At 39.4% G+C, this 24,883-nt stretch overlaps 1 protein-coding gene across 1 annotated transcript in view; it reads right to left on the reverse strand.

Moving 5' to 3' along the window:
• Nucleotides 1-590: 590 nt before the first annotated feature.
• The window catches only part of LOC100677389 (TLC domain-containing protein 4-like), a 45,258-nt gene continuing 20,965 nt past the window's right edge, over nucleotides 591-24,883 (reverse strand). Inside the window, exons 5-6 of the mRNA XM_003418445.3 lie at nucleotides 15,731-15,804; nucleotides 591-927 (exon numbers count right to left, since the gene is read on the reverse strand). Of these exons, the coding sequence (XP_003418493.1) occupies nucleotides 609-927; nucleotides 15,731-15,804 (393 nt within the window). The 3' untranslated portion in view covers nucleotides 591-608. The remainder of the gene's footprint in view (nucleotides 928-15,730; nucleotides 15,805-24,883) is intronic.

The following is a 24,883-nucleotide window of genomic DNA, read 5'->3' on the forward strand; positions in this document are numbered from 1 at the left end:
CATCTGAAAAAAATCTTAAAACGCAGGGAGTGTTTTCCATGAATAAGCAAATTAAATATTCCCAAAATGAGTAAAATATGTCAATCATTAATAGATGAGTGACCGCCCATCTGAAATGAAACACACATCAGTTCTAATAGACTAAGAAAAATAACATTTCAACAGTTTAGAAATCAAACCCTACACTGGTATTGACAGTCATGATAAGAAAACAAGTGAGTACAACAAAATGTGAGAGCTATTTTATATTTAAAAGCAGTACCCATTCTCTCAACAGAATTAATGACATAAAACCAAGTGCATTGGATAATCATAGTCATCTTTTCACAGAGAAAAATACCAATGCAGGTTAACAGGTTTCTGAAAAGACTCACCACTATATTTATAAATTTTAATTTAAGCCTTAAAATGCAGAATAAAAGCAGAAAAGAAACCTTGGAATAAAAACTAAATTTTAGTTTTTCTTTTCTAAAGTTAAAAAAAAAAATGACACTGAAACCCTGAATAACACTTATAATTAATAAACACAAGAACATGGCAAGAATTCATTCTATCAGCACATATGAATGCCAGGTTGTAACGAAGTTTGCTTATCAACACCCCACTTTTTAGTTGAGTTTTCCATTTTGAAGACGACTTTTGGCTTTCTCTTGTCTGATGAGAGAGATGACTTTGATGCACCCCCTTGTAATTTTGATCATCCACATGATATTCATTACATCTAAAACAACACAACTACCGACCCAGGAACACTGGATTAACAATCCAAGCCTGATGTAGGGTTCTGATCCATACACAGAATATATGAAGTAATACAAAGGAGGTATCACAGCAATCCGCACAATGAAAAACACCACTGTCATGAGTACTCCATTGATTACGTTAGCTTTGGAAAACTTTGGATACTTCAAAGCTTCAAAGAACCATCTGGAAAAAAAGTAAAGGAAACATCATATTTATTCTGCATCTCTGAGGATTAATCATTTCAATTTTAGCTTTTTAAAATTCAGTGAACACCCCCTATGATCAGAAACATGGCAAGGATATCCTGTTTCACTAATTCTGTTCAATATTGTACTTGAAGTAGTAGCTAGTACAATAAGGCAAAAAAAAGAAATAAAAGGTACATAGATTGAGAAGAAAGAAATAAAACAATCTACATTTTCAGATGACATAATTGTCTATGTAGAAAACTGGAAGGAATCTACAAAACAATAATAAAAATATCCTGGAACTAAGGGCAAGTACAGCAAGGTCGCAAGATACAAGGTCAATATAGAAAAGTCGATTGCTTTCTTATATACAAGCAGTGAGCAATTAGAAGTTGAAATTTAAAACAATATACTCAGGTATAAATTTAACAAATTATGTACAGGATTTACAATGCAGAAAACTAAATACTGATGAAAAATCAAAGTCTAAATATATGGACAGATACTTGTGTTCATGGATCGGAAATGTCCATATTGCTAAAATGTCAATCAATTCTCCTCAAGTAGATCTGTAGATTGCAATCCCAAACAAAATCCCAGAAATATTTAACGTATTAAAAAAAAAATGATTCTAAAATTTATATGGAAAGGCAAAGGACCCAGAAGAGCCAAAACAATACTGTAAAAGAACAAAGCTCTACTCACTTATAAGGCCTACGATAAAGCTATTTTAATCAAGCCAGCGTGGTATTAGAGAAAGAACAGACAAATAGATCAGTGGAACTGAACAGAAAGTCTAGAAATATACCCATAGAAATATACTAAACTGGTTTTTGACAAAGTGCGAAGGCAATTCAATGGAAAAAGACCAACCTAATAGTCTTTAAATAAACGGTGCTGAAGAAATTGGATGCCCATATGCAAAATAAAAAAGAACAAAAATAAAAATTAACTAATGCAGTGACCTCACACCTTATGCAAAAAATTAACTCAAAATAGATCATAGACCTAAATGTAAAATGAAAAACTATAAAATCTGTAGGAGAAAACATGCATGATCTTGGGTTTGGGATGATACTTTAGAATCAACACAAAACCAACATCCATGGAAGAAAAATTTGATAAATTAAAATTTGTTCTATGAAAGACACTGTTAAGAGAATGAAAGACAACGATAAAAAAAAAAAACATAGACTGGGATAAAATGTTTACAAAACACACACCCAATAAAGTGCTTGTATTCAAAATATATAAAGAACTCGCAAAACTCAAAATAAGAACACAAATAATCCAATTAAAACATGGGCAAAAGATCTGAACAAACACCTCATCAGTGATGATATATAGGTGGAAAACAAGAACATGAAAAGACACTCATGACTCTTCGAGACTATTGCCCTGAAGTACTGTTTAAACCCTGAACCAAAACTATCCCACGGTCACCTTTTAGCAAAATAACACACTAGCACACAAAATAAAGGATATTATCCTTGAGTTTTTTTTTTTTTTTTATAGGGCTCTATTAAAAAAAACAACTAATATATGAGACTAAAAGGTCAACAATTACTCTAAAGCAAAAATGAGAAGACAAGGGGGACAGGGAAGCTAGAGTACTGGAAACAGAATAACCAGAACGCAAGTAATGAGAATGTTGACACGTGAAAAGTGTAACTAATGTCACTGAGAAGCTTGTGTAGAAATTGTCAGATGGGAACCTAATTTGCTACATAAACTTTCACTGAAAACATAATATTTAAAAAAAAAAAGATGCTTAATATCATTTATCATTATAAGGAAATGCAAGTGAAAACAAGATAGCACTACACACCTATTTCAATGGCTAAAATCCAAAAAATTGACAACACAGTTATTATTAAGACAGGTAGAAAAGATTGCAAATTATATGTTTTTGTGAGCCTCTCCCCAGGCTGCTGAGAAAATTCTGTCTTGCTTATTTAACATCCTTCCTCTCCCTGGCCTTCTAAGGAAATTGAACTTTTCAGTTAAGTTTCTGGGAGTTAATTTTGCAGAAGTGTGGTACCCACTAAAAATAGTGCAAAAACTACAGAGAACCATTTGGTCTGATTCACATTTGGAAAAAGGAGGAGGGGAGGCTTCTTGTTGGTAGAGAAAGAAAAGTTGAGAAAAGGGGATGACAGGCAAAGAATCAATCCCTGCCTGGTGCTGGTTTGGTGAGTTTCAGGAGTTTGGAGTTGAAAGCCAGAAGTTTGAGAGATCTGGGGAAGCTGTGGGGTCCAGGAGATATTATGAGTAAGAGGAATGAAGGAGTTTTAAGAAGTATTGTTGTCCATAACAAACTGGATCTTTGCTGACACCCTTGGAGTAACTTCAGTGAGGATTTTGATGCTAGACTTCTTCTCCAGCTCTACCCAGGGACTGGGTCCTGAGCTGAGCCTAGTTATATCTTGGCTGGGCATGTAATTCTTTCAGCCATCTAAATATTTGTGTTTAATAATTGTTAACCTTGGAAAGTTCAGGACCTTAGTTTTAGGAAAGTGTCCCTCAACCCCAACATTATCTTGGTTCCGCTCCTACTTCTAAACTACTCCATCATTGTATCTATTCTTCCTTCTCCTAGTCCCCAATTCTAGACATTGAATTTTATCTTTTAAATACCATCTTTACTCATGGTTTCAAATATCACCTCTATTCTGATCATTCCAAAATTCCTCTCTCCAGCTCTTAGTACTATTTCTACTCAGATGCTCTGTCATTTTACCCAACTTCTCCAAACCAAACTCAAGAATTTCTCTTCTTGTCTTTCTAATTCTCCACGTCTTTGTGTATGTCTGTGTGCATGTGTGTGCTCAATACAAGGTATGTATGTATGTATTGGTTTAGTTAGTTATTTTAGAAAGTTCTAAAGCTCAAAGAGGCCTTTAGGAGAACTTAGTCATCTGGTTCTTTAAACTGTTGCAAAGCAAAGATGTCACCTTTAAGACTAAGGTGCACCTGACCCAAGCCCTGGTATTTTCAATCACATCACATGTATGTGAAAGCTGGACAATGAATAAGGAAGACAGAAGAAGAATTGATGCCTTTGAATTGAGGTGTTGGTGAAAAATACTGAATATACCATGGTCTACCAAAAGAACAAACAAATCTGTCCTGGAAGAAGTACAACCAGAATGCTCCTTAGAGGCAAGGATGGCGAGACTGCATCTCACATACTTTGGACATGTTGTCAGGAGGGATCAGTCCCTGGAGAAGGACATCATGCTTGGTAAAGTACAGGGTCAGCAGAAAAAGAGGAAGATCCTTAACGAAATGGATCGATGCAGCAGCAACACTGGGCTCAAGCATAGCAACGATTGTGAGCATGGCGCAGGAATAGCCAGTGTTTCGTTCTGTGGTACGCAGGGTCACTATGAGTCAGAACTGACTTGAAGGCACCTGTAATGGATTGAATTATGTCCCCCCAAAATATGTGTCAACTTGGTTAGTCCATGTGTGGTTGTTTTTCATTTTGTGATTTTCCAATGTGTTATAAATCATAATCTCTGCCTGTCATTAAAAAGGATTAGGGTGGGTTTTAACACTCTTGTTCAGGTTACTTACTCCTGATCCAATGTAAAGGGAGTTTCCCTGGGATGTGGTCTGCACCACCTTTTATCTTACAAGAGATAAAAGGAAAAGAAAGCAAGCAGAGAGTTGGGGACCTCATACCACCAAGAAAGCAGCACCAGGAGCAGAGTGTGTCCTTTAGACCTGGGGTCCCTGCACCTGAGAAGCTCCTCCACCAGGGAAGATCAATGACGAGGAAATCTTCCTCCAGAGCCGACAGAGAGAGAAAGCCTTCCCCTGGAGCTAGTGCCCTGAATTCAGATTTCTAGCCTACTAGACTGTGAGAGAATAAACCTCTCTTTGTTAAAGCCATCCACTTGAGATATTTCTGTTATAGCAATACTAGATGACTAAGACAGCACCTAAAACAACAAAAACAAAGAATCAAACTCACATTTACATGTTTATAAAGCCTTCCCAGATGATTCTGATAAGCAGTTAGGTTTGTGAACCAGCACCTCTTCCACCTAATACTCTAATGCTCAAATCCCTCTTTCAACACCCCATTATTTGTTCCTGTAGCTTCTCTTCAAATGTCTTCAGTGAGTGAAATCACTATCTCTTGAAGCAGACCTGTCCCCATGTCTTTTTTTTCTTTAATAATTTTTATTGTACTTTAAGTGAAAGTTTACAAATCAAGTCAGTCTCTCACACAAAAACCCATGTACACCTTGCTACATACTCCCAATTACTCTCCCCCTAATGAGACAGCCCGCTCTCTCCCTCCACTCTTTTAGTGTCCTTTTTGCCAGATTCTAACCCCTCCACACTCTCATCTCCCATCCAGGGAGGAGATGCCAACATAGTCTCAATTGTCCACCTGATCCAAGAAGCTCACTCCTCACCAGTATCCCTCTCCAACCCATTGTCCAGTCCAATCCATGTCTGAAGAGTTGGCTTCGGGAATGGTTCCTGTCCTGGGGCAACAGAAGGTCTGGGGGCCATGATCACCGGGGTCCTTCCAGTCTCAGTCAGACTATTAAGTCTGGTCTTATGAGAATTTGGGGTCTGCATCTCACTGCTCTCCCGCTCCCTTGGAGGCTCTCTGTTGTGTCCCCTGTCAGGGCAGTCATCGGTTGTAGCTGGGCACCATCTAGTTCTTCTGGTCTCAGGATGATGTAGTAGCTGGTTCATGTGGCCCTTTCTGTCTCTTGGGTTCGTAATTACATTGTGTCCTTGGTGTTCTTCATTCTCCTTTGATCCAGGTAGGTTGAGACCAATTGATGCACCTTAGATGGCTGCTTGCTAGCGTTTAAGACCCCAGATGCCACTCTTCAAAGTGGGATGCAGAATGTTTCCTTAATGGATTTTATTATGCCAATTGACTTAGATGTCCCCTGAAACTATGGTCCCCAGACCCCGGCCCCTGCTACGCTGGCCTTCGAAGCATTCAGTTTATTCAGGAAACTTCTTTGCTTTTGGTTTAGTCCAATTGTGCTGAAATCCCCTGTACTGTGTGCTGTCTTTCCCTTCGCCTAAAGTAGTTCTTACCTACTATCTAATTAGTGAATACCCCTCTTCCACCCTCCCTCCCTCCCCCACTCATAACCACAAAAGAATGTTTTCTTCTCAGTTTAAACTATTTCTCAAGTTCTTATAATAGTGGTCTTATACAATATTTATCCTTTTGCAACTGAGTAATTTCACTCAGCATGATGCCTTCCAGATTCTTCTGAAATATTTCACAGATTCCTCATTGTTCTTTATCGATGTGTAGTATTCCATTGTGTGAATATACCATAATTTATTTATCCATTCATCTGTTGATGGGCGCCTTGGTTGCTTCCATGTTTTTGCTATTGTAAACAGTGCTGCAATAAACACGGGTGTGCATATATCTATTCGTGTAAAGGCTCTTATTTCTCTAGGATATATTCCAAGGAGTGGGATTGCTGGATCATATGGTAGTTCTCTTTCTAACTTTTTAAGGAAGTGCCAAATGGATTTCCAAAGTGGTTGTACTATTTGACATTCCCACCAGCAGTGTAGAAGTGTTCCAATCTCTCCACAGCCCCATGTCTTTTAATGGGCTCATCCTTATGGATTCAATGTAGACAGTATCTTAAACCTTTCCTTTTTCTCTATCTCTGATTTCTTATCCATTGCCAACTTAGTTTTTTCTTCCTTCAAAGTCTCTATTTTGTCATCTTCTCTCAATTTTCAAAGCCTAATCTAGATTCTTACTTGTTCTCATTTATTCATGCTGGTTGCTAACTGGCTAATCCAACCTTTTGCTTCCAGTCTCACCCCACTACAATCTATCCTACACATACCAGAAATTGGAATTACTCAATGCTATTTGCAGAATCTTTCCCACTATAATATACACAATTTATTGGGTCAAGTTCAAACAGTTCTCCCTGGCACTGAACATTCTCTACATTTACCCACCCTCTCCCTAAGACATACTCTTCGATACTGCAAGGCTACTCACTTTTTCCTACTGACAGCATATTATTCCACTTTTCAAAAACCTGTGTTCATTCTTTTCTCCTTATATGTAAGGTCCCCCTCCCCATCCACTTCTTTGAAAACCCTTAAAGATTTTAAGAATATGTCCTGCCTCCTCTGTGAAGCCTTACATGAGAAATACCAATCAATAATAATCTCTCCTCTTCCCAAGAGCTCACAGCAATTAGTTTACGCCAGCAGGTTTCAAACTGTGATCCATAGTCCCATGAGATCTTTCCAGGGGGTCCACAAGGTCAAAACAATTTTCATAATAATACAAATATGTTATTTGCCTTTGTCAGTGTGCTGACATTTGCGCTGATGGTGTGAAAGCAACGGTGGGTAAAACTGCTGGTGTCTTACGCAAAGCAAGGCAATGGCACCAACAGCACCCAGTCATTGGACTCTTTTACTTCCCCACACTTGCAGTTAAAAATAACAAAAAGGAAGAAAAAAGAATGTTCTTGATGAAGCAGTAAGAATTAATTTTACTAACCCATGACCTTTAGTACACATCTTTTTAATATGCTACCTGATGAAATGGGAATTACACAAAGAGATTATGCTGCAGAGTACAGTGGCTACGCTGAGGACAAACCCTTGTACAACTGTTTGAGTTGTGAGCTAAACTGTCCGATTTTCCATGGAATACCATCTTTACTTGAAAGAACATCTGACAGACAAACTTTGGATACTTAGACTTGGGTATGTAACAGACATTTTTTCAGAAAGAGAGTGGGGCTTGTCACTGCAAGGAAAACACCTGACAGTACTTGTTGCCAATAAGAAAATTTGAACTTTCATGTGAAAACTAGCATTTTGGAAAATCTGGCTTTGGAAAGCCATTGTGGACTTCACAACTTGCCAATACTTACATTTCAATTGAGATCAGCGACGATACAAACTAATGTGTTTTTTTAATTATATAATAAATGTATCAACATTTAGAAGATCTACTCAGTGAACCAGTATTTTCCAAATGACCAAAACATGATGATACAAAAATCATGCATGATTATAATATCCATTCCAAGTGTAAGGGATTTTAATATAGCAAAGTACAAAATGGTTTCAGATTCTATGTTATAACTAGACAGTTGCCATGGAGTTGATTCCAATTCATGGTCACCCCATGTGTTGCAGAGGAGACTACACTCCATAGGGTTTTCATGGCTGTGGCCTTTCAGAGGTAGATTGCGAAGCCTTTCTTCCACAGCACTTCTCTGTGGGTTCAAATTGCCAACCTTTCTGTTAGTAGCCAAATGCTCAACTGTTTGTGCCACTCAGGGGTGCCTATGTTGTAACCAACTTAGAAGAAATAATCTCTTGGTAAGTTTTGGCATGGTATCAAAAAAGAAAATTCATATTTATTTGGAAAGGCTGCTAAAATACTCCTACATTATCACCACAGATTGAAAACGGAAGCAAACTTAAAAAAAAAAAGCCAACTTGAGAATTAGCTAAATTCTATTAAGCCAGATATTAAAGAGATTTCAAAAAATATAAATGATGCTATTCCTACTAAAATTTTTTTTTGTAATGTAGCTATTTTTCACACACAGAAAATGTTAGATACAATACTGTTACTATTAGATTAATTAATAAGCAAACATTTTCAAATGTCTTAGTTTTCATTTCCAGTATTATAAATATAAATAGAATCCACAGAAACAAAGAGTTCATTGGTATCCGCAATAATCTGAAACCAAAAAGTCAAGAACCACTGTTACATACTATTAATAACATCTTTTTTTGCCCTTTTTCACGTCTTGTTTTATTAGATCATTGTTTTATATAGACTTTTAAATATGTGTGACAGTATGCCTGAAGGTCCCTGAAGGCAGGGACTGGGACCTGTAAGCACTGAGGATAATAATAAGAACTGAATAAACATATTAAGAAACATAGGTGCCATGTCTGTATAAGGTAATCAATTTTAATAGCAATTCAAAAATATGCCCTCACAAGTTTGGGGCACCTGGTTTAGAAAGAGATTATCACCATTAAATTATATTTTACAAAAGAAACTTGATGTAAAGGTAAAAATCATTAGCAGAAATTTAACTAAAGCCCAGGTATCTAACTTTATTCCAGTCTTTTTAATTTATATCCTCCCCATGCATCCCTGTGCCTTCCTAAATTATTCAAAGCTCTAAAATGAAGAGAATATGAAAATACCACAATTAAACTACGGGAAACTTTAACAGGACTTGAGCAGCTGTGCTCAATTTTGTTATACTGTCTGCTGCTCACACTATGCCATTTCTCCTACTCACATTCCAACCCCACTTGCTTCTCATTTTCTTACTTTACAAAGACCCAGAGCTTTTAGATAAAAGCACAGTATACCTTTTTACTATAAAATTAAAGAAGAAATGAATCTATCTCTAATTTTACAATTTTTTAAGAAGACTTTCAAACAAAAATAACTTGAGGTTCCTGCGTCAGTTACCTTTCTCCTGCTTCAAAATCTCATAATCAGAGTCATACTCAAGAAATTGACTTTGAAAAAGTTTAACTGACCACCAATTAAACTAAACTGTACACAAATTAAATGCAATTAAATGGCTACTTTGTGCCAGACAGGAGCCCTTGCAGCTCAGTGCTACTAACCAAAAAAAGATCAATGGTTTGAACCCACCCAGCAGCTACATGGGAGAAAGATTTGTAATGGCACTAGGTATGCGCCAGACACCGTGTAGACCCTAGACTATGAAAAGTTTAACAAGATATGTCCCCTGACATAATGTAGAGATAAACAGGAAAGAGGGAAAAAACACAGAATGTTACAATAAAATATACTGAGCACAACGTTATAAATATACACTATCTTGGAAGCACAAGTGAGGGATACCGAACCTAGCCTGGAAAGTGATGGGGTTTAGTATGGGAACGATCCCTGGGCTGAGCCCTGAAGGATGAGTAATGAGGCAGGAGGCTGTGGCGGAAGAAGGGCAAGTTGGTGCCAGAGAAGATTTTGAGGAAGAAACTGGCAGAGATAGGACAGCTTTACTTGGCGATCTTTCTGGGTCACATTAAAGAGATCAGCTTTCATCCTACAGGAAACCCTGGTAGTTAAGATCTCAGCTGTTAACTAAAAGGTCAGCAGTTCAAATCCACCAGGTACTCCTTGGAAACCATATGGGACGGTTTTACTCTGTCCTGTAGGGTTGCTATGAGTTGGAATTAACTCGACGGCAACAGGTTTGGTTGTTGTGTTTTTGTTTGTTTGTTTTTCATCCTGTAAGCAGTAGCAGCCACTGAGAGATATTTTACTCAGGGGAGCTGCATGTTCACTTTTGTACTTTAGTAGATCACTGTGGAATAGGGTGTGCCAAGCCCTGGTCTACAGCAACACTGCCCAATAGAACTTTCTGCTATAATGAAAATGTTCTATATACATGGTGTCCAATTCTGTGCCACATGGGCCTGTGGGGCACCTGAAATGTTACGTGAGACTGAGGAACTGAATTTTTAATTTTACTTCATTTCAATATAAATAGCCACATGTGGCTTGCAGCTACTCTGTTGGACCGTGCAGGATTAGAGGCTGGTGCTGTAGACCAGGCAAGAGATGATGAACTAGGCACTGACAGAGATGGAGGAGAGGTGGCAAAGGCAAGAAACATTTAGGAGGTGATACGGTAAGGCCTGGTGATGGGCCAAATGCAGGGGAGGCAGAAACAGTCAAAGATGATTCCCAGGTGTCCTGAGGGGAACCAAGTGGACAGCTGGGCCACATACAGACAGAGAGAACAAGGAGAGGATTCAGAGGGAAGCATGCTGCATTCTGTTTTGGAAACCCAAAACCCAAACCCATTGCCATCAAGTCAATTCCAAGTCACAGAGACCCTATAGGACAGAGTAGAACATCACCATTGGGTTTTCAAAGGGAGCACACTGCCACATCTTTTTCCCACAGAGCGGTGGTGCATTCCAACAGCCAACTTCTCCATTAACAGCCAAGCACTTAACCACTGGGCAACCAGTGTGCTTCACATTCTATTTTAGACATGTTGAATTTGATGTGCCACCTGGGAGGAGAAAACACAACTACAATACTACCAAAAAAAAAAAAAAACCAAACCCGTTGCCATCGAGTCGATTCTGACTCATAGTGACCCTACAGGACAGAATAGAACTGCCCCATAGAGTTTCCAAGGAGCGCCTAGTGGATTTCAACTGCCGACCCTTTGGTTAGCAGCCATAGTACTCAACTGCTATGCCAGCAGGGTTTCCTATAATACTAAAAGGTAAGTAATATTAATATAGAAGCCCTGGTAGTACAGTAAATTATGCCCTTGGCTAACCAAAAGGTAGGTGGCTCAAACCTACCAGCAGCTCTGCAGAAAAATGATGTAGCAGTCTGCTTCCATAAAGATTACAGCCTTGGAAACTTTGGGGCAGTTCTACTCTGTCCTACAGGGTCGCTATGAGTCAGAATCGACTCCACAGCAAACAACAACATTATTACGCTTTTTTTTTTTTAAAGAGAGAAAGCAACTGTGGTACAGAAATGTTAAGTAACACGCCCAAGGCCGTTGGAAATGGCAGTTAAATTCCAACTCGAGTTTATCTGATTCCAAAACTCATGCAGTTTATTTGATTCCAAAACTCAAGTCCATTCCACCACCAACAGCAAAAAGGTAATAGCTTGAAACCTTGGAAGCGGAAGAGCTCACCCCAGGAGAAAGTCAGCGGCCCAGAAGAGAGCCTGGGGAGTACAATCATTTAACAAACTGCCTCCTGAGAGGGGCGGTCAGGGAAATGGAAGAAGGAGGCTAGGGCAATGCCATGAAAGCAAGGGAAGGGCAGCATTAGAACAAGGGTGTGACCAACAGCAAGTCCTAAGACAGGCACCAATAAGAGCTCACTGGATTTTGCCACTGGAAGTCGCTGGTGCCTTTGGTGAACAGTTTCAACAAAATGGCAGAGGCAGAAGCCTAATTATAGTGGGTTGACAAGCAAAGAGGGTAGGATAAAGTAGAGAGCAAATATAAACTGTGCACTTTCAGTGTTTACTAGGTTTTAGCATACTAAATATTATGTTAGGTTTAGCACTTATTTAATATATACTTAATGACACTTTGCTAGGTGCTTTACATATATAATCTCATTTTATCTTCACAACAACCTGTGAGGCCTGTAGGTATCATCTTCTCCATTTTATAGATATGAAAACTGAGACTCAGACAATCTTCCATCACACACAATGGTTAAGTGGGAGAGTCTGGATTTGAATCCAAGTCTTTTGACTTCAAAGAAGATGCTCTTTCCTCTTATATGCTTACAATTTCACGTTATCAGAGTTTTTGAGGATTGCATAAGAGTTATTTAAAAATGTTTTTTTAAACTGGGCTGAAGCCCTAGGAACTGATTTTATTATTATTTTTTTTTCTTGAAGAAATAAGATTACAACATACGAAACAACAGCAAATAAAATAAGACAGTATATAAGTACTTGGGAAAGGTCTGCAATCCATTCTCTCCTGTGTGGGGTGGAAGGATGACCCTAAGCAAGAAAAAAGATGGGTGATTCAGGCTAATCTCCTGGTAAGCATACTAATAACAGACCTCTTGACAGACTAACAGTATTTGTAGCAGGAGAGTCTTCATCCATGGAATGCTTCTACCAGAATATACCTAGCCTAGGACTGCTTATGTTAAACAAACCTGGAACATATGGATTTAAGCTATGTAACTATCTGAGCATGAAATAGAGATGCTCTATAACTAAGAGCACTCCTTCTTTGTCAGAGATGCGAACTGCACACATCGCTTAGACACCACATAGGTAATCGTGCTCCAGGATGTGCCCAGTGCAAAAAGGACCTAGGGAGCCATACTGAAGGTCCTGAGCCTCTCTCTGCTTTGCCTTTGCCTCATGGTTACCTGGGTCCTTTAAATCATTTGTAAAGCTTGATACAAGGTAGGCTGTCTTAACTCACCTGAGTCTAACGACATTCCCAATCCGCTGTCATCCCTGTACTAAATCATGAAAGGCTTCATATGTCAACCCTCCCCACTGTTATGAACTGAAGTTAGTCCCCCTACATACGTGTTGGAATCCTAACCCCCGTACCTGTGGTTGTAATCCCATCTAGGAATAAAGTTTTTTGTTATGTTAATAGGGTCATACCAGTATAGGGTGTGCCCTAAACCTAATCACCTCTGAGTTATAAGAAGAGCAGATCAGACACAGAAGACAGATGCCATGCAAGGACCGCCAAGAACCACAGAACACCCAGGGCTACCAAGAAGGAAGGAATTGACACAGTCAAGACCCTGGTTTGGACTTTCAGCCTCCAGAACTGTGAGAAAATAGATTTCTGTTGTTTAAAGCCATCCACTTTAAATATGGTATTTCTGTTATAGCAGCTCGAGCTAACACACCTTGGTTTTGGATTTTGAACTAATATTGAAGAACGAGTAAACTTTTCAAAGATAGAGGGAAAATGGAGGCCATGAATAAAAGGAAGAAAGGCCAGAACAACCCACAGGTGCATGGGACAGTGAGAGTACAAACCTAATTGTAACAAGCAGTAAATAAAGCTGCAGACACAGGGTGGGACCACATCACAGGGAACTGCGAAAGTCAGAGAAAAGAGTCTAGGCTGAATGTAGGATTTTTTTTTTTTTTTTTAAAAAAACTAAGGTCCTGACAGTGGAAGATGAGAAATACTACTCTGACTGCACTGTGAGGAAAGCATTCCGGATAAGGTTAGTCTGGAATTAGGGATGTTAGTTAAGGGATTGCAGTAATCACACCATGGAGACTCTGAAGGCCCTAAACTAGGGCCCTGTCAACAGATAAGGAAAGGAAAATTTAAACATCTCACAGGGGGAAAAAAAAAAAAAAATCAGCAGACCTGACCAGAGCAGGGCAATAAAAGAGCAATAAAAGTTAACAATAAATCCATCGTCAAAAGTGAACACCTCTTCTCTAGGAGGCACAGCTTGATTTCCTCCCATGAAAGCACGCTAGACTTCATAAATTCCTTTCAAATAGAGTATGGAAAGGGGGAAGGTTTGCAGTGGAGAAACTGGCAAACATTACCATAACCAAGTGATAAAGTTTAACATCACCAGTGATGTCACGTGGATATTCGTGTTATCCCTGATAGGATATGACAAGAACACTAATTCACCTCTCTGGCATTGTTTCTAAAAAACCTATGACCTCCATCTAATCATGAAAAAAACATCAACAAATCTAGATTAGGGGACATTCTACAGGGCACCTAGCCAGTATTGACGAGGCCAAAGAAAGAGTAAGAAACTGTCACAGCCCAGAGGAGACTGGGCAGATGGCACAACTAAATGTAATATGACACCCTGGATCAGATCCTGAAAAAGAAAGAGGACACTAGTGGAAAAACTGATGCAATCCAGTAAAGTCTGGAGTTTTGTTAACAGTAACTGATCAATGCTAGTTTCTTAGTACTGACAACCATACCATGGCAGTGTAAGATGTTAAAAATAGGAGAAACTCAGGGAAAAGACTAGAAGGCAGGAGGGGACAGGAAAGCTGGTAACAGGGAACCCAAGGTTGAGAAGTGAGAGTGATGACATGTCATGGGCTTAACCAATGTCATAAAACAATATGTGGATTAACTGTTTAACGAGAAGCTAGTTTATTCTGTAAATTTTTTAGTTTGTTCTGTAAACCTTCATCTAAAGCACAATTTTTAAAAAAAAGATACATAGAAATAGGGGAAACTAGCTGAGGGGTGTATGGGAACTCCCTGTGCTAACTTCACAACTTTTCTGTGTATCTAAAACAAAAAGTTTATTTTTAAAAAGTGAGGGACTAAGAGAATTTTCATCAGAAATTTAGGAAAGGAAGAAGTTGAATTCAGGAATATGAATGACCCCAAGATAAACGGGAGTAGATTATATTCTTTTCCATGAAGAACCCCACTGAATCCTAAGATTCAGGGAGCACAGTTCATCCTGCAGCATGCATCACAGGGGTATAAGAATGCTGTCTTAGTTATCTACTGCTGCTATAACAGAAATACCACACGTGGATGGCTTTAACAAACAGAAATTTATTCTCTCACGGTTTAGGAAGCTAGAGTCCAAATTCAGGGCACCAGCTCCAGGGAAAGTCTTTCTGTCAGCTCTGGAGGAAGGTCCTTGTCATCAATCTTCCCCTGGTCTAGGAGTTTTTCAGCACAGGGACCCCAGGTCCAAAGGACACTCTCCACTCCTGCACTTCTTGTTTGGTGGTAATGAGGTCCCTTTCCTCTCTGCTTGCTTATCTCTTTTGTATTGCAAAGAGATGACTCAAGATACAATCTAATCCTGTAGAGTGTGTCCTGCCTGATTAGCATAACTACCTCTAATTCTGTCTCATTACCATTACGGAGGTTAAGATGTACAACACATAGGACAATTATATCAGATCACAAAACAGAAGACAACCACACAATACTGGGAATTATGGCTTAGCCAAGCTGGTACACATTTTGGGGGGACATGATTCAATCCCTAACAAATATCCTGGATGAGGGTATAATAAAGCATTGTCATGCTGCAAAGACAGCTGGTTAAAAGTCTAACACCACCATTTACTAGCTAGGGAGTCTGAAAAATTAGCTTTTCCAAGTCTCAACTTCCTCATTTGTACAATGGTGGTAATAATTCACATCATATATGTTCATTTTTAATACAGTAGCTTTAGGATCATGGAAAAATCTTTCCCCAAACTAAAAATAAACAACACAACTTTAAAATAATTATTGATATCAGTAACCTACCGCTGATTCACAAATGGGCTGGAAAGCTCTGCCACCAGGCGAAAACTTGCAATGTATGCCAGTACTCCTTCTTTCTGGAAAATAAACATAGAACACAAATCAGTGATAACATTCTTATCCAAAACTCCAAATATTGAAGAAACACCTGATAGCTTCTCAGCATAAAATAACACTCTTATTATCAAAACAAACTGAGGAGTTTTCTACCTTCTATAGCCAGAGTTTACATATTCTTTTCAAGAATTTAGAAATATACTTGGTATTCTACAGCATTTTTAAAAGATGGCATACTGTACACAATATTCACTTAAACAAACAGGTTGAAACAGCTGTCTCAAGTTCAAATAATGAATGCTGCAAATAACCATTAGTAGTATTAAAAAAGAAAAACAAAAAAACACCCCAAACCAAACCCAATGCCGTGGAATTGATTCCAACTCATAGCAACCCTATAACACAGAGTAGAACTGCCCCTTTGGGTTTCTAGGGAGTGCCTGGCAGATTGAACTACTGACCTTCTGGTTAGCAGCCAAGCCCTTAGCCACTGCACCACCAGGGCTCCATTGGTAATATTAGTAATAATTATTCATGTACACAAATATGAAGATCTAAGGATGTTCACTCAGAGTTATACATAACAATGAAACTTAGAACAAACACATAACAACAGAGAATTGACTAAATATATTACATATCCTTATGCCACCAGGAAAACCCTGGTGGTGTAGTGGTTAAGTGCTATGGGCTGCTAATCAAAAGGTTGGCAGTTCAAATTCGCCAGGCGCTCCTTGGACACTCTACAGGGAGTTCTCTGTCCTATAGGGTCATTATGAGTCGGAACTGACTAGACGGCAGTGGGTTTTTTATGCCACCAAGAGGTATAATGATGGAACCAGATAGTGTGAGAATAAAAACAATTGGAGAGCTTGCAAAAATGACTCAGAGTTTACAGCCTTCACACCCTTTCTTATGAAATTATTTCAGGATAGGCTTCAGAAAAACGAGTGAACAAGCCAAGGAAGTTAAAGACACAGGATCAAGGAAACAAAGACTCCAACCCAGGAGAAGCACTGAAAGGAAGCCCCAGGCCGTTGGGCGGCAGGCCTACAGAGCAGCCTGTTTAGACTGGAATAAGAGGATGGAAAGCTCAGGCAGCAGGCATCTTAGAAAAGGTATTTCAGAGCTTTGATACTATCCTTGAGAAACAGAGCAACTCAAATAGGTGATAAAGACAGATAATGCAGGAAAAAGGAAAGAAGGCAATTAGAAACTATAGGAATTAAATAGGAAATACAATCTTGGTTGTGAAACAAACTATTTTAATGTAATCATAATAAACACTTTATTGACTTTCTGTATTTAGGATCAACTGGGAATAAAGGGAAACAATATGATTATTGAATAAAATGTAAATATTTAAAAATACGGGCAACATAAAAATACAAGTATAAATGACAGAAACTGAGAAGCAAAGTGGGAAAGTGGTAAAAGGGAGGTAGAAGCACTAATATCTCTACCTCAAAAAGCTGCAAGAAGTCCTAGAGAACCAGAAATAAAGGTATTTAAAGTTTAAAAAGTAGCAAAAAAAAAAAAAAAAAGTAGCAAAGAAGAACTAAAAACACTATAACTACACTGGGAGGAAGAAGGGAAGAGAAATAGAGCTGTGAGAGTTAAATCTTTATTCATCATTCCAAGAAGATAATAGATGCTATCTAAAACTGACAATTCAAAATGTGGTAGATTGGAAAGATGGGCAACATTAATTCCTTCCCTTCCTGCATGTACGTAAAGGTCCTCTTATCAAAAGCTGGAGTCTTATTCCCCTCCCCATAAATCCTGGCTGATCTAAGTGGCTCCCTTGACCAATAGACGGCAGTGGAAATGACGTTCTGGGTCTTCTAAGCCTAGGTCATAAGAAGCTTTGAAGCTTCTTAAGGAATGGTCTTTTGGAATACTCACTCTTGGGATACTCCTCCTCAGAACAAAGTTGTCAGGCTATGAGAAGCCCAAGCTACATACAGGGTCACATATAGGCATGGGTGGCTCAGTAGTAGAATTCTCACCTCCCATGCAAAGAAACCCCATTTCGATGGCCAGCAATGCACCTCATGCACAGCGACCACCCATATGTCAGTGGTGGTTTGCACGTTGCTATGATGCTTATAAGGAGCCCTGGTGGTGCCGTGGCTAAGCCCTTGGCCTTTAACCAAAAATCAGGCAGTTCAAACCCACTAGCCACTCTGGGGGAGAAAGATGTGGCAGTTTCCTTCTGCAAAGATTTACAGCTATGAGGTGGAATCGACTCCATGGCCATGGGTTTTTAGATGACGCTTATATAGGGCCACTATGAGTCAGAATCGACTTGATGGCAGTGGATTTGGTTTTTGGTATGTTGTTGAATAGGTTTTGGTGAACATTCTAGACTAAGAAGGCCTAGTGATCTACTTCTGAAACCAGCCAATGAAAACTCTACGGATTTCAACAGTTCAACCCATAACCAATTATGGGGATGGTGAAGGACCGGGCAGCTTTGCATTCCGTTGTGCATGCGGTCATCATGAGTCAGAGGCCAACTTCGGGGGACAGCTAACAACAAAAGCACTCTATAGACACCAACTGAGCTCCCAGAAAAGAGTCAGCATCAGCTGCCAGCCATGTGCATGAGCCCCTCTTGGAGGTCCACCCCAACTGAGCATTCAGATGACTTCAGCCTCAGCTGCCATTTAACAGCACCCACATGAGAGACCTCAACCACTCAGCTTGTCTTTCCTTCCTTCCCTTCCTTCCCTTCCTCCTTCCTTCCCTCTGTCCCTCTCTCCTTCCTTCCTTCAGTTCCTTCTTCCTTCCCTCACTCCCTTCTTCCCTCTCCTCCCTCCCTCTCTTCTTTCTCCCTGCCACCTTCCTTCCTTCCCTTCCTTTCTTACCTTACTCCTTCCCTCCCTCCTTTCTTCCCTTCCTCCTTCTTACCTTCCCTCTCTCCCTCCTTCTTTCCCTCCCTCCCTCCTTCTTTCCTTTCTTTCTTCTTTCTTTCATTCCTATCATTAAGAACTCATGAATCAATGGGTTTCAATCAAGTGCAGTCATTATTCTTATTGGCAATCAAAATGTCACATCTTTATCCAATGGGAGAACCATTATGTTGGTCCCTGTCCTTTTGACAAACCCATTAGTCTTTGATAGGTTGCTTTCTAACACAAGGTTAGCAGGGTCATTCTGTTGTACGTTGTTGTTGTTGTTAGGTGCTAACGAGTTGGTTCTCACTCATAGCGACCCTATGCACAACAGAACGAAACACTGTCCCGTCCTGAGCCATCCTTACAATCGTTGTTATGCTTGAGCTCATTGTTGCAGCCACTGTGTCAATCCACCTTGTTGAGGGTCTTCCTCTTTTCCTCTGACCCTGTAGTCTACCAAGCATGATGTCCTTCTCCAGGGACTGATCCCGCCTGATAACATGTCCAAACTATGTAAGACACAGTCTTGCCATCCTTGCTTCAAATGAGCATTCTGGCTGTACTTCCTCTAAGACAAATTTGTTCATTCTTTTGGCAGTCCATGGTATACTCAATATTCTTCTCCAACACCACAATTCAAAGGTGTCAATTCTTCGGTCTTCCTTATTCACTGTCCAGCTGTCACATGCATATGATGTGATTGCAAATACCATGGCTTGGGTCAGGCACACCTTAGTCTTCAAGGTGATGTCTTTGCTCTTCAACACTTTAAAGAGGTCCTTTGCAGCAGATTTACACAATGCAATGCATTTTTTGATTTCTTGACTGCTGCTTCCATGGCTATTGATTGTGGATCCAAGTAAAATGAAATCCTTGACAACTTCAATCTTTTCTCTGCTTATCATGATGTTGCTCACTGGTCCAGTTGTATTTTTGTTTTATGTTGAGGTGCAATCCATACTGAAGGCTGTGGTCTTTGATCTTCATTAGTAAGTGCTTCAAGTCCTCTTCACTTTCAGCAAGCAAGGCTGTGTCATCTACATAATGCAGGTTGTTAATGAGCCTTCCTCCAATCCTGATGCCCCATTCTCCTTCATACAGTCCAGCTGCTCGTATTATTTGCTCAGCATACAGATTGAATAGGTATGGTGAAAGAATACAACACTGATCACACCTTTCCTGACTTTAAACCAATCAGTATCCCCTTGTTCTGTCCAAACAACTGCCTCTTGATCTATGTAAAGGTTCCTCATGAGCACAATTAAGTATTCTGGAATTCCCATTCTATTGGGAAAATATTAAACGATGCAGGAAGCATCAAAAGAAGATGGAAGGAATATGTAGAGTCATTATACCAAAAAGAATTAGTTGACGTTCAACCATTTCAAGAGGTGGCATGTGATCAGGAACCAATGGTAATGAAGGAAGAAGTCCAAGCTGCTCTGAAAGCACTGGTGAAAAACAAGGCTCCAAATTGATCCGCACAGTTGAATGCCTTTGCGTAGTCAATAAAACACAGGTAAACATCCTTCTGGTATTCTCTGCTTTCAGCCAGGATCTATCTCACATCAGCAATGATACCCCTGGTTCCATGTCCTCTTCTGAAACCTGCCTGAATTTCTGGCAGTTCCCTGTCGATACACTGCTGCAGCCATTTTTGAATGACCTTCAGCAAAATTTTGCTTGCGTGTGATATTAATGATATTGTTCTATAATTTCCACAGTCGGTTGGATCACCTTTCTTGGAATAGGCATAAATATGGATCTCTTCCAGGCAGTTGGCCAGGAAACTGTCTTCCATATTTCTTGGTATAGACAAGTGAGCACTTCCAGCGCTGCATCTGTTTGTTGAAACATCTATATTGATATTCCATCAATTCCTGGAGCCTTCAGAGCAGCTTGGACTTCTTCCTTCAGTACCATCGGTTCCTGATCACATGCCACCTCTTGAAATGGTTGAACATCAACTAATTCTTTTTGGTGTAATGACTCTGTGTATTCCTTATGCTTCCTGCATTGTTTAATATTTTCCCCATAGAATCCTTCACTATTGCAACTCGAGGCTTGAATTTTTCTTCAGTTCTTTCAACTTGAGAAACGCTGAGTGCGTTCCTCCCTTTTGGTTTTTCATCTCCAGCCTTTGCACATGTCATTATAATATGCTGTCTTCTCGAGCTGCCCTTTGAAATCTTCTGTTCAGTTCTTTTACTTCATCAATTCTTCCTTTTGCTTTAGCTGCTCAACACTCGAGAGCAAATTTCAGAGTCTCCTCTGACATCCATCTTGATCTTTTCTTTCTTTCCTGTCTTTTCAATGACCTCTTGCTTTCTTCATGGATGATGTCCTTGATGTCATTCCACTACTTGTCTGATGTTCGGTCAGTAGTGTCAATGCAACAAATCTATTCTTCAGATGGTCTCTAAATTCAGGTGGGATATACTCAAGGTCATATTTTGGCTCTCGTGGACTTGCTCTGATTTTCTTCAGTTTCACCTTGAACTTGCATAGGAGCAATTGATGGTCTGTTCCACAGTCAGCCCCTGGCCTTCTTCTGACTGATGATATTGAGCTTTTCCATCATCTCTTTCCACAGATATAGTCAATTTGATTTCTGTGTGTTCCATCTGGCCAGGTCCATGTGTATAGTCGCCCTTTATGTCGATGAAAGAAGATATTTGCAATGAAGAAATTGTTGGTCTTGCAAACTTCTATCATTCAATTTCCAGCATTGTTTTTATATTTTCCAACTACTGATCCTTCTTCTTTGTTCCCAACTTTCACATTCCAATCGCCAGTAATTATCAATGCATCTTGATTGCATGTTCGATCAATTTTAGACTGCAGCAGCTGATAAAAATCTTCTATTTCTTCATCTTTGGCCCTACTGGTTGGTGCGTATATTTGAATAATAGTCGTATTAACTAGTCTTCCTTGTAGGTGTATGGATATTATCCTACCACTTACAGCATTGTACTTCAGGATAGATCTTGAAATGTTCTTTTTGAAGATGAATGCGACACAATTCCTCTTCAAGTTGTCATTCCCAGCATAGTAGACTATATGATTGTCCTATTCAAAATGGTCAATACCAGTCCATTTCAGCTCACTAATACCTAGGATATCGATGTTTATGGGTTCCATTTTATTTTTGATGATTTCCAATTTTCCTAGATTCATACTTCGTACATTCCAGGTTCCGATTATCTATGGATGTTTGTAGCTGCTCCTTCTAATTTTGAGTCATGCCACATCAGCAAATGAAGGTCCCAAAGGTTTTACTCCAACCACGTCATTCAGGTCGACTCTACTTTGAGGAGGCAGCTCTTCCCCAGTCATCTTTTGAGTGCCTTCCAACCTGGGGGGCTCATCTTCCAGGACTATATCAGACAATGTTCTGCTGCTATTCATAAGGTTTTCACTGGCTAATGCTTTTCAGAAGTAGACTGCCAGATCCTTCTTCCTAGTCTGTCTTAGTCTGGAAGCTCAGCTGAAACCTGTCCTCCATGGGTGACCCTGCTAGTATGTGAAGACTGGTGGCATAGCTTCCAGCTTCACAGCAACACACAAACCCCCACAGTATGACAAACTGACAGACATGTGAGGGTTTTGTTGTATGCAATACTTTAATATGTGAAACTTAACATTTATCTTTATCCTGTTTTTGTAATACATATTATACACTCACATGCAGAATATTATTTGACTCACACACACAAACATATATAGAAAAAAAAGGAAACAAGATATACACTTAAATGTAAATGGTAACTAAGTAAAGAATACAAAAAAAACACCTCTGGGTTGGTTATATTTTCTTTTTGTTTGTCAATATTTTCTAATTCTCAAATGAAAATGGATTATCTAATTAATTTTAAAAATATCCTCTATTTCTTATTTCCATAGCGTTTTAATTTACAATATTGTTGTAAAGGGTCGTAATCTTCCATTTTAATAAACAATCACTGTTGTCCAAATATATACTTTTGTGGTTCTCTACCTTTCTGGAGTTCTCCTTTGCCTCTTTCAGATCATCCTTCTTCTGGTCTTTGACCCTGGCTATACCACCCCTCCTCTAGACAAACCTTTATTTCCGATGGCATGTGGGTCACTTTGCCTTGGTGTACTCATGTATCACCACAGACCTCATCACATCTAAAAGTTTTCTTCATCTCAAACTGGTTCTCCCATTTCCTTCCATAGTATCACATTCCTCTAGTGCTCTGGGTCATTCTGGCTTCTTCTTTCTCTTTGTTCCCTGAAGTCCAATTAACTACCATGCTCCACTGACTGCAAAATGGCTTTTAGATTTCTTTCTTCCTCATTAATATAATCACTACCATCACCACCAAAATTGAATTCTTCATCATCTCTCACCTGCATAACATCATCAGATTTACCTTTCTAAAATGCCAATTGTATCAGGTTGTTTTCTGGCTAAAGGTCCTACAACTACTCAGTAAAACAAAAAATCCAAGGCTGATGAGTCAGAGCTTTTATTCCATAAGGCAGTATCATGGATTGAATTGTGTCCCCCCAGATTATCTGTCGACCTGGCTGGGCCATGATTCCCAGTATTGTGTGATTGTCCACCATTTTGTCATCTGATGTGATTTTCCTACGTGTTGTAAATCCTATCTCTGTGATGTGGATGAGATGGGATTAGCAACAGTTATGTTAATGAGGCAGAAGTCAATCTACAAAATTGGATTGTGTCTTGAGCCAATCTCTTCTCAGACATAAAAGAGAGAAGTGAGCAGAGAGACATGGGGACCTCATACTACCAAGAAACAAGAGCCAGGAGAATAGTATGTCCTTTAGACCCAGAGTCCAAGCACTGAGAAGCTCCTCGATCAGGGGAAGATTGATGACAAGGACCTTCCTCCAAAGCTGACAGAGAAAGCCTTCCCCTGGAGCTGATATCCTGAATTTGGGCCTGTAGTCTACTAGGCTATGAGAGAATAAACTTCTCTTTGTTTAAGCCAGCCATGTGTGGTATTTCTGTTACAGCGGCCCTAGATGACCAAGACAGGTGATTCGATCTTACTCATCCAAATTTACAGCAACAGCCCCTACGCAAATTCCATGCCCTGATGAAACTTTGTCCTTAATCTCACCCATGAAGACCTGACATAGTCTCCTCAGTGCCTTTCCTCATAGAGTTTTCTGACCTAGGAACCCTTTTCTACTTTTTTCTGCCATTCTAAGCATGTATTTTTTTTTTAGGGGGGCGGGTGGGAGGAAGATGAGGCAGAGTTTAAGTCTCATCTATCACAAAAGTTCTCTTAGGCAAAAAAAAAAAAAAACCCATTGTCATCAAGTTGATTCTGACTCATAGCAACCCAACAGGTCAGAGTAGAACAGCCCCGTAGGTAACCAAGGAGTGGCTGGTGGGTTCGAACTGCTGACCTTTTGGTTAGCAGCCAATCTCTTAACCACTGCACTACCAGGGCTCCCAAAAAAGCTCTTTTAGATAATACAAAAAGGCATAAATAGACATAGGAAAATATAATCACTATATAAAAATATTTTAAAAAATTTTATATTTTTATATAAACTGTAAAAATACACGTCAAGTATTATTGGTAGTTATTTCTGGAAAATCTGTACAGAGAACTTTATATTTTGTACTATCTCGACAAACTCAATTTTTTAAAAATACCTATATTCAGAAAAAAAAAATAAAAGATTAATAGAAATTAACACAGTGATCTTTCCATTCCCTAAATTACTATAACATTACTGATTCATCATTTGGTATACATTGTTTGCATTTTTTAATATTTTCCTATATTTAAATCTTAGCTCACTAACTGAAAACATCAGTTTATTATATCTTTATCCCCTGCTCCCCACACTTTTAGTTGAAAACTACTGTAAGCCACACTGCGGTGCAGAATTGCTTCTGGAGTCCCTGAGGGGTGAAATGGTAACATACTCTGCTGCTAAGTGAAAGGCTGGAGGTTCATCTCTACCCAGGGGTACCTCAGAAGAAAGTACTTGTGATCTACTTCAAAAAAGCCAACGATTGTAAACTTTACGGAGCCCATGGGGTGGCCATGAGATGGAACCAACTCGATGGAAACCGGTTAGTCTTACTTCTATATTTTCTGGTCTTGTGCTCCAATGACTCTCAACCTTCTTAATCCCACACCCATAACAGCTAGCACTCACTTGTGGGGCATATTTCTAGAGGCGTGAG

Source organism: Loxodonta africana, chromosome 3 (assembly GCF_030014295.1).
Source record: "Loxodonta africana isolate mLoxAfr1 chromosome 3, mLoxAfr1.hap2, whole genome shotgun sequence".
Taxonomy (NCBI): Eukaryota; Metazoa; Chordata; class Mammalia; order Proboscidea; family Elephantidae; genus Loxodonta; species Loxodonta africana.